At 52.9% G+C, this 10,508-nt stretch overlaps 1 protein-coding gene across 1 annotated transcript in view; it reads left to right on the forward strand.

The window, feature by feature from the left end:
- Positions 1 to 3,432: 3,432 nt before the first annotated feature.
- The window catches only part of LOC104166162 (cystathionine beta-synthase-like), a 22,791-nt gene continuing 15,715 nt past the window's right edge, over positions 3,433 to 10,508 (forward strand). The window contains exons 1-4 of the mRNA XM_009706006.1: positions 3,433 to 3,444; positions 3,504 to 3,658; positions 7,421 to 7,527; positions 10,107 to 10,241. Coding sequence (XP_009704308.1) covers positions 3,433 to 3,444; positions 3,504 to 3,658; positions 7,421 to 7,527; positions 10,107 to 10,241 — 409 coding nt within the window. The remainder of the gene's footprint in view (positions 3,445 to 3,503; positions 3,659 to 7,420; positions 7,528 to 10,106; positions 10,242 to 10,508) is intronic.

Genomic DNA, 10,508 nt, shown 5'->3' on the forward strand with positions numbered 1-10,508 from the left:
TGCTGCCGTTGCCGGGTGGGTGCCTGAGGGGTCTCGGGGTGCTCCTGAGCCCCCGGGGAGGTCGCCCACCTTCACCCAGGGCTTGGCAGGCAGCTGTCTCCGCAGCTGGACGCGTGGTGTTGGCCCCCCCCACCCTCAGCTGAAACATGAAGTGGCTCTGGGGCTGCTGCCCTAAAGTAGGGGTGCACACCCCCGTCTGGAGGGTGACCAGTGGCATGGGACCCTCTCTGGTGATCCGCACAGCTCCATGTCACTCCTTCAGCTCTCCCGAGCTGCCCCACGGGAAGAGAAGGGGCACAGGCATTGCGTCCATGCAGCCGGGGCTGGAGGGGAGAGGGGGCTTGCGTGGGGCCCCACAGCCGATACCAGTGTCCCTCAGGGCCGGCACCCACTCGGGCAGGGAGTCACGCACCGGCAAAGAGGGAAACGACCCACAAAAGCAGCTCGAATAATTTCAGCTCCTTGCCTCTCCTCTCTTTCCTCCCCACTGCAAAATGGTCGAGATCGGCATCACTAGGAAAAAAAAAAAAAGAAAAAAAAAATACTTGTAAAATCTAGTTTACCAACAGGTGACCTCAGTTGTGAAAGCATGCTGACTGTCTCTGATACACTGAGGCTTATCTCTTCTTTAATCACAAGTGACTTTTGCTCCTTCCCAGTTAATTCATTAGGTAAACAAGGATTTGCTGGGGGAGATACACTCAAGGCCAGCACAAATCCTGGCTGGCAATGAAATGAACTTCTTTTTTTTTTTTTCCTTTAATCCTTCCCAAGAAGCAACAGGTTTGGCACTGGTGGGGAAGAGCACCGGGAGGCAAAATTTGCCAGGAGAGTTTTTGTCAGCTGCAAGGTCCGAGCCGTTTTGGCTTGACCGCCCTGCACCCTCATGGTCTCTCACTACTTGTGAGGCTGGGGTTGGTGTCTCCAGAGGAGAAAAGGCAGCTCAGCACCTGACGTGGAGGTGGCCCGGTGTCTCCTCGCTGCCATCCGGCTTCAAGCTTTGGTCGTGGGGCCCGGCAGCGACACCAGGCTGTTGACCTCCATCTTCAGAGGTGGCCTGGGGCCTCTGGCTGAGAAGGAAGCTCACTGCTGTTGCTAGAATAATGGCGTGGTGTATTTCTGTGTTTCAGGGACAGCCCGACACTCAGGGAGCGAACCGCAGCCCCATCCTCCCGGCCAGTGGGGAAACCCCCGGGAAAGCAGGGCAGGCACTGACCCCGCGTCGTCCTGCCGCGCTGCTTCAAAGAACCTCCTGCCTAGTGGGTGAAACGAGCAAGCGAGCAGAAGGAGGATGGCAGAAATGGTAATTAAGGCAGCCCTTGGGCTCACATGTTGAGCCACAAATTAATTAGAATCATAGAATGGTTTAGGTTGGAAAGGACCTTTAAGATCATCCAGTCCAACCATAAACCTAGCACGGCCAAGCCCACCACTAAACCATGTCCCTGTGCACCACGTCTACATGTCTTTTAAACACCTCTAGGGATGGGGACTCCACCACTGCCCTGGGCAGCCTGTGCCAGTGCCTGACAATGCTTTTGGTGAAGAAATTCTTCCTAACATCCAATCTAAACCTCCCTTGGCGCAACTTGAGGCCATTTCCTCTTGTCCTGTCACTGGTTGTCTGGGAGAAGAGACCGACCCCCACCTGGCTACCCCCTCCTTTCAGGTGGTTGTAGAGAGTGATCAGGTCTCCCCTCAGCCTCCTCTTCTCCAGACCAAACGCCCCCAGCTCCCTCAGCCGCTCCCCACCAGACTTGTGCTCCAGACCCTTCCCCACCTTCGTTGCCCTTCTCTGGGGGCAGCCCACACCTGAACTGAAGAGATAACGAGGGCCCAGGCACAAGTGTGCCGGCTCCTTGCCGGACCGTTGGGAGTTAGTGGGCTTCCCAGGCGCTGCGAGCAGCCCGGGTGTCTGGGATGGGCAGAGCGGTGACTTTATGGCCTGGGATGAAGATGATGCTCCGCAAACCTCTCCCTCCGCTCTCTGTGCTGCCCATGTTGGCTCCAGCATCCTCCTGTCAGTGGCCCGAGTTCCCTCCCCGGGGCAGTAGCCGGAGTGAATTTCCGACCTCCCCTCCCCGTGGCAACAGGCCTGGGTCCTTCTGCAGGCAGTCTTCTGCCTTTAGAAATGAGGTATTGCTTCTTTGTGTCACTGGTTTGGTTCTGTCACATTTCAAAATTAAGTCTTGGTTCTCAATCTGCAGTGGAATGTAGGAGGAAGGTCCAACAGCATGCCCTTGAGAATTTCTGCTACAGCGAAGCGAACGAGAGCCTTACACTTGCTCTAATTGCAAAATGCACCACCGTGGTGGGGCAGGCCACGCTACAACAAGCAGGTTAATGCCAGCTTTCATCATCGGTCGAAGTAGGACACAAGTCTCCGACCATCACCCTACTGAGCTGCAAGGCTCCTTTATTCAACAAAGGCCAAATCAAGGCAAATTCATTCTGTGAACAAGCCCGAAAAGAAACTTCCAGTTATCAAAATCGTGTGTCTTTTCTCCCTGCGGCTGGTTGCCGTAGCACAGAAGGGTGGCCGATGAATTGCAGAGAGGGGCACACCAAAGCTCCATGTAACCTTTGTTTCTGCTGCTGGCCGGTAGCAGATGCCAAGAATAAACTGTAAAACCGGAGCCCCCCTTTTCTCTGTGTGCGCACCAGCGATGCAGAGAGAGCGGCACAGCAGCTGGGCATGTTCACGGAGCGCAGGTACCATTAGGGCCAGCGCCTTTAAACGCCGAGAATGAACTCGACCTTTGCAAACTTGATTAACCCTTGTCTGATTCCACTCCTACCTGCTCTGCTCCTATAGTTGCTCCTGATAATTCCGTTTTGCCTTATTATTTGATGCTGAGAAACAAAAAAACCCGTTTCTCGGTCACCTTCTCCGGATCCCCCGGGAGCAGCCACCTCTGTCATTGCCAGGCTGATGAATCCTCCTCTATTTAAGCTGTTTCACAACTTGCTCTGTACCCCTGAGCACCTTTGCTGCCCTTCCCTGCTGTTTTGTTTCTACCATCAATTCTCTTTTTTCACTTTTAATACACTCCGAAGCCAGAGTAGAGATGTCCTCTGGCCCTTTGAGGCCCACTACCATCCAGTACAAGTATTCTCCAATGGTTGCTGGGTAGACTTTGCTGCAGTTTCTTCACTGCTAGGGTGAAAAATACTGCTCTTGACCAAATAATTAAATACAGAGCACCAAATTTTCTAGTGGAGTGGATGCTTCAATGTACATTAGAGCAGGGAAAGATTTACTGGAGATGCTGGCTAGATGATGGTTTACCATGTACATGGTCTGGTATACCACACCAAAAGAGCAAATTTATGGACCTGTTAGAATTGGGGTATTTGAAATGCCATTAAGGATGCTCCGTGCAGGCTGGACACCCTGCCTTCACCCCCAAATGTCATTTCTTGCCTTCGACAATGATTGCCCAGGTGCCTGCCTGCCCGCTTTTCCTCGCAGGTAACCGTGGGTCTCTATTTCCACAACACAGGAGCTGACCAAGACGTGTCTGCTCGTGAACGGCAGTTGCGTGGGAAGTCAGGAGAGCAAAGCCGACAGCACGTGGATTCTTCCCAACTTGCCCAGTAAGTGCACGTGGACAGCTGCAACGCCTGCCACCAAGTCTCCACACTCCTGTGTGCCCTTGTAAGTAATTCTCTCCTGCTGGTTATTTCGGAGCGCAGACGGCTCAGTGTCTTTTTCTGAAGATGAAGTACTATTGTTACACCAGGATGGTGATGAACAGAAGTCAGTAGTTTGACAATAAGTTACATTAATGGTAGGTTATTTTCCAGAAGGCAAAACCCACCTAGTATCTCCTCTCCAGGAAAAATTTTCTCATTCCCTTTAATCTTGCAGAAAGATGCGGCTGGCTTGAGGCTCAGCTCAAGTGTTTTCCAGTACACGTTTGAAACCACCTGCTAGTTTGGGGTGTCTTATTTTAGAAAAATTATGTTTCAGCGATAGATTTCAAGCAGGGACTTGTAGACTTCTGCTAAGTGGACACCGTGCAGTCTGGTGTTGCGCAGCAGAAGTGAAGGCACTCCCAGGTGCCAGGCACTCGAGGAGAAGCAGTAAAGGCTCTCCTGGCTGTAGCACAACGCATGCGTACACCCCAAAGCGGTTGTACCCATCCCCTCGTACAGCACCGTCGGTTACAGCCACGCAGTCGTCATCCGAAGGGCTGCGGTCTGGCTGCCCTTGTTCATTCCAACAGCCCGAAGCTGTGCGTACTAAGATTTCCAAGTACCAGCAACGTCTTTACCGATGACTAAGAGACCTTGATGAAAATGCATTACCTGGACCTGGCCTTTTCAATAAGTAGAAAGTGGCCCATGCAGAGGTTGCCCACTCTGTGTAAGCAATCCAAGAGCACAGTGCAAAGCAAAAAGTGATCGCTACGAGCGGTTCTTGTCCTCCGAGCAGCCGGTTTCCTCCCAGAGAGAGGTAAGCCTGCCAAAGTGCCCAGTCTAGACTCAACAAGAGGTGCTTTAATGGCCCAGCAAACCAGACCCAGACAAGCTATTAAAGACAAGGCTGTCCTATAAATGTCAGAGGAGCTGCGGACACGTCCCTGCTGTGCCAAAGATGTAAAACATTAATTCAACTCCAGCACGTGAGGAACCAGAGCCCATGGGAGGTGCAGCAGTGCTCTGGATGGATGCCTGCCAGCCGGAGGAGCTCCGTACCGCTTGCCAGGCAGGACACGGCCAGAGCTCAGCCACCGGCATCTATGAAACCCAGAACAGGCTCTGGGTCTGGCCCGTGAAGGAGGGAGGATCCGTGCAGCAGCACTGGGGCAGGGACGGAAACATAACCCAGTGTATAGCAGGGAAGAAAATACACCGGGCCACGTCGCACCGTTTCTTTTACTTTGCAGCTGCGTGTGCAGGGCGTTGTTTGGTTTCTCTGCCCTGGGTAAACCACAGATGGCAGCCGATGTAGCAAAAATGTCTGGATTTTCTGAGATTCCCCTGTGAAACCTGATTGAGTTTTGGGGGTAGAAGTAGAGGATGGAGGTGGAGGGAGAAGGCAAGATGTTATTTTAATCAAGAATATTAATTATTTAGACTTTTCCAAAGACAGAGAGGTTGACTAGTTCTGATATTGTTTGAGCCAATTTGGACCCACTGTAACCTCAGCAATCATCACTTGGTTTGCCAGGACTGTTTTTCCCCTGGACATCTTATGGAATAACTTGCCATGAGTAAAAAGCAGGAATCTTGGAGAAAAACCAGCCTGGTCCACTGCAATCCTGAACTGACACCAGCAGCGGCAGGACTAGAGTGTCCCCACCACATCCTTTAGGAGCATGGAAGGCGTTTGCCACAGATCCTTGTAACCCCGTGGAGCCCCTGCCTTCAGGCACACGCAGAGAGCTCACGTGGCTGGGGAAGGAAGCCGACAGAATCGCAGAATCGGTTTGGTTGGAAGAGACCTCTGGGATCATCGAGTCCAACCTTTGCCCTAACACCCCCATGTCAACCAGACCACGGCACTAAGTGCCACGTCCAGTCTTTTCTTAAACACCTCCAGGGATGGGGACTCCACCACCTCCCTGGGCAGCCCATCCCAATGCCCAACAACCCTTTGTGTGAAGAAACCCCTCCTCATTTCTAGCCTGAACTTCCCCATGTTCATGCTACTATTCTTTTTGTAGTAAAATAGAGTAGTGATTAGGAAAGGAATTTGACAGGAACTGCAAAAAAAATTTGCCCCAGAATGAGAGAAAGGCTATTCTTTTCAGGGGACGGCAGCTGGCGGTGACACAAAAGAGCAGTCCAGTTTCTGGTTCCCACCTTGGCCGTCCCGGCATGCCGGGCAGCACAGGTTGCCTTCGCTTTCCCCATCCCCTCGCCAGGCTCCGCCGCTGCCGACACCGGAGCTGCACAGCACCTTGCCATGGCACATCACACCTTGCTGGGCATCAGAAGGCGTGGTAGCATCTCGTTTACCACAATTACTAGCGGAAGGGAACTAAACGGCCTTGCTTTCTCCTCTCGAGCTGACTTTCTGCAATCTAACGTAATACGCAGGCCACTTTCTTGAAAGGCAGGCTTTAGTTAAACGCCGTCTGAAGGAGCTGGAGTCTCCTCGTGCCATGACTCAGCCCCACTGAAATCCCTGAGCGTTTCGGTGGCTTTTAGAGCAGATGGAAAATGGGTGCAGCTGTGGGGAAAGCTCATTTATTGAGTTATTGCCTCACCTTTACCAGCACTCAATGGAGGTTGCGATGTGGGTGGTAACACTTTCCATGGAGGGAGAGGTAACAGCACACACGTAATACTCCATCATTTCTGGGCTTGAGATTAAGGAGGCTGGCTCTTTTTGATAGCAAAGACCTGCACTAAACCACTACCCCTGTACTCCTGCGAAGCAAGACGTGTTTATATCACGCTTGCAAAACCTGGAGGGAGGTGTGTGTGTCTTTAAGTAAATCAGCATGTCATCCCTGCACCATATGGACTTTCTGTCAGCAGGCAGCCATCTGCTTGGCTGTGATAGCAGACAAGGATAACTTGGGTTCAAGGTTCAAAGGATGATAGCAGGCAAGAACTGTGCAAAGGAGAGCTGAGCGGTGAGGGAGTGGGGCTTTGCCACCCCACTCCAAGAGAGATGTGCTGGCTCTCAACCAGGGGCAATACGTTTGTGACTCCAACAAACCCAGACCTGGTCAATCTTTTCCCTCCATCTTTTAAAAAGTTCAAGGACACGAGTTCCCTGGCTGTGTGGCAAGATGTGTTTGGTTGCGTGTTGGGCAAATAAGACTTTTTCTTTCTGGTTGCAATTGCTGTGACGTGGTTCTTGGCTTCTGCCAAGACTAGCAAAACCGAGAGGCTGGGTTGCACTGATTCAAGAGCTCGGTTTAATTATTTGCAAAAAAACCCCTCCAGAGTCCTCTGTGGCTTGGGCCTTTCTGGTGGCTTGGTGCCACCCTTGCGAGTCTGGAAGTCCTGGCCAGGCAAGCAACAGTTGGCCCAGCGATAGCTGAAAACGCGAAAAGCAGAGGTGGTGCCGGGTAGGATGGAGCGAAGAGGAGGACCCTTGCACTGTACATCACCTTCTGCCTTTCGCACCCACTACATAAAATCCCAAGGCTTGTCAACTCTTCTCACTTCACTTAGTTATAGGCCTGGCCTATAACAAGACATTTCAGAACAGCCCTGAAAATTAATTACCTTATTTTTTATGCGAAAGAATTAATAACTCATTGTAAGAGTGACGGAAAACCGTGACTAGCTCTTGTTGCCATTAATTGTCAATGGGGACCTTTTTTCTTGGAGCTGGGGTGTCTCTCGGTGGCCTTGCTAAAGTTGCTGAAACCTCCCTCAGATTGTATCTTGGTTCACGTTGCACAACTCTTGCTTTGATTTGACATATTTCTGGTTTTTTTCTGCATTATTTCAGGCCAGAAGAAACAAAGATCTTGCCCAACATCCTGAAGAAAATTGGCTGTACCCCAATGGTCCGAGTCAACAAGATTGGGAAGTCCTATGGGCTCAAGTGTGAGCTCTGTGAGTGTCCCCTTTCCACCAGGTTTTTCCGTGCCACGAGGTGAGGGTGAGGGGCGGTGTTGGAGGGGGGGGGCTTCAGAAGAGGCTCTGTGGAGAGCAAGCACAGATGGGGAGGGCCAGATGTGGCACGTACGTGTTGGGTACCCCCGCCTGTTGGGTTACACCACAGTCCTTTGTCGGACCAAACAGGGTGGTTTCAAGCTGCAATGAGCAGGTGGCTAACGGTAGCAGAGGCATCTCTCCTCCCAAATAACTGCAGCATAAGCTCAGAGCAGAGCTGGGCTGAATTTGGGGATGGGTGCATGGCATCATGGTAGCGGGCAGGGATGCCGCAGCCCCCGGGGTAGCACACGACATGCACAAGAGAGACTGGCCGAGTCTCCCCGAAACATGGTGGCAATTAGGGAGCTAAGGGCACGGTGGGATTCTTCCCACAGCCTGCGTGGGCAGAGGGAGCAGCTCAGGGGACAGCCACCAGCGTAGCCCCTGCCTGCCCGGCAGAGCTCCCACGCAGTGGGGACTCTGCTCTGCCCTGGAGCCGAGCCAGGCACTGCGGTCTGCTGCATCGCCATCCTGGGGGCACCGACAGCTTCCCTGGGGAAATCTTCCCAAAAGGCGGCCCCAGGCAGAGCAGCGGGGGCCGCAGACAGCTGGGTTTGTCAGTGACACGCGTGCCAGACCCTGGTGCCAAAGGCCAGGCCAAGGCGCTGGCTGTGGGGCCAGGTTTTCCAGCAGGACCTAAGTCACCCCCCCGAGGGGATGTTAGCATCGTGCTGGTGCTATCTCATCTAAGGGTTGGTTTTAGCCTGGTCCCCTACAGACAAAAAGATGGTAAGATTAGGCTACTTCTGTGCATACGGACTTTTCAGTCTCCTTTCCTATAACTTTTAACCCTATGAATTAATTTCAGCCAAACTGGGCAGAAAGGCAGACATCTCAGGGGCAGTAAGATTCATGAGTGTCACATAGCTGGGTGAGAAGGAGAGCCTTGATGAGCGCTCACACTCAATAAAATGGCACAGCGGGACCTTGCAGTCCTGTTTGGCAGCTGGGAATCCGCACGGCAGCCAGCATCCCCCGGCACACGGCCACAGGAACCGTGCTGTGCTCTTCCACCAGATCCCTTCTCAGGATCCGGGATCTTTGGGGCTCGACCCCTGCAACCTCTACATTGCACTGCCTCTCACTTCCCAGAATAAGACCTCAGGGGATGGAAGGGGACCATGGAACAGAGGTGGTGGAGGTGGGAGGACAGGTCTGCAATGACCGGTCCACCTCTGAAGCAGTCTGTCCCTTGGAGGGTGTCTTGCTGGGGTGCCTTAGGGGCACGGGAGGATTTGGTGCAAGCAGCAGCGGGGAAGCTGGGGAGACCCTGTTTGCTGGGATGGAGTCTTCCTCCCCTGGCGCAGGAGGGGAAGGAGAGCAGGACAGGCAGAGCAGCTACATGGTCCTCCCTGAGTTTCAGGTAGCACAGAGCCTCTTACCAAGCAAACACAGGGATGCTGGCAGCACTGCCCTGTCAAGAAAGCAGGTGCGGTTGGATGGGATTGCTTTGTAATCTCCGTGCCTCCAGGGATCTCTGTGTAACTGGAGGTTTGGTGCTTTGCCTTATAAAATGTAACGATGAGTACAAGATTTTCTTTCCTCATTCTGGCTACTCAGGTATCGGGTTGATTTTCGCTTTGCCTTATAAAATGTAATGATGAGTACAAGATTTTCTTTCCTCGTTCTGGCTACTCAGGTATCGGGTTGATTTTTCAGCCTCAAGTAGCTGTCTCTGCTAGGATGAAGTGAATGACACCCCGAAAGTACCCATTTCTCCCTGTTGTCCGTAAAACAGAGCTCAGGACCATTAGTTCAGATGTAGAAGCTCATCAAAACCTTGGTAAGAAGAGTCCTGCCCTGAGGGTTAGCAGTGTGGAGGGCCTGATTAGGAACCGAGGTGTGCCTTGCGGTTTGAGCGTGCCTTGGAAAGTCTCCGTTAGTTGTTTTTTTGGTAGCTCAGCGAAGAAACGATAATTCTGTCTGGCACTTGAAAGTGCTCTTTCTATTGTTTGTCCTTCTTTGTGGCACCTCATTCAGGACTACAGATCATCCCCACAGAAGGGCACCTTTTTAGATCCTTATTAATAACTAGCGTGTCCCGGGAAAGACGGTGAGACCTTGCTGTTAGCCCTGACAGTGCCTTGCTCAGAGAAGAGTCCTGAAGGCAGGGCAGCAAGGTGTATCCTACCAGTGTGGGACCTTCCACCCAGCTATCGCTGTATGTCCAGTTGATTTTAAACCCATCCTGGACTTCCCAGGCCTGCCTCCTGCCTTCAGGGTGTTGCAGGTAGATGGAGGACCATGTAGCTGGGAGATGCTGCTCCCAGGGAAAGCTGGGCTACGGGCAGGTATGCTGATGGGTAGCCCCATGACACCCTGTAAGCAGATGGTGGGTGCACTCCCCTGAGCAAAGGACCACCCTGCAGGGGAGGAATGGGTGACCTCAAATGACTGCAGCGAGGGCTGGGGGAGGAAGGAGCTGGTGCTCCCGGTTGCAGCTTGTCCCGTGATGGAGCCTTCCCTGTCGTTTCCAGTGGCAAAATGCGAGTACTTCAACGCAGGAGGCAGTGTGAAGGACCGCATCAGCCTGAGGATGGTGGAAGATGCAGAGCGAGCTGGGATTATAAAACCAGGAGACACGCTGATTGAACCCACTTCAGGAAACACAGGTGGGAAGGGCAGGGATGCTCCCTCCGCCAGGGTACCGGGCAGGGTGGCGTTTTGGAGGGGCTGTGGGAGGGGCAGGGATTTGAGGAGCTGTTGCACTTGCAGTTACAAGGTCAGCTTGGGGCCCCACAGCTCTGGCTCCATCCTCCCCTTGGCTCCCCGCCCGGTGGCCATGGGCAACCTGGGCTGCTGAGGTGCCTCTTTGCTGAAATTCCCGAGGGCCTTCGAGGGTCCCAAGTCTGTACAGAAGTGCCCGGCGGCTACACTCG

The sequence above is a fragment of the Cariama cristata genome, unplaced genomic scaffold (genome assembly GCF_000690535.1).
Source record: "Cariama cristata isolate BGI_N322 unplaced genomic scaffold, ASM69053v1 scaffold6088, whole genome shotgun sequence".
In the NCBI taxonomy this organism is placed as follows: Eukaryota; Metazoa; Chordata; class Aves; order Cariamiformes; family Cariamidae; genus Cariama; species Cariama cristata.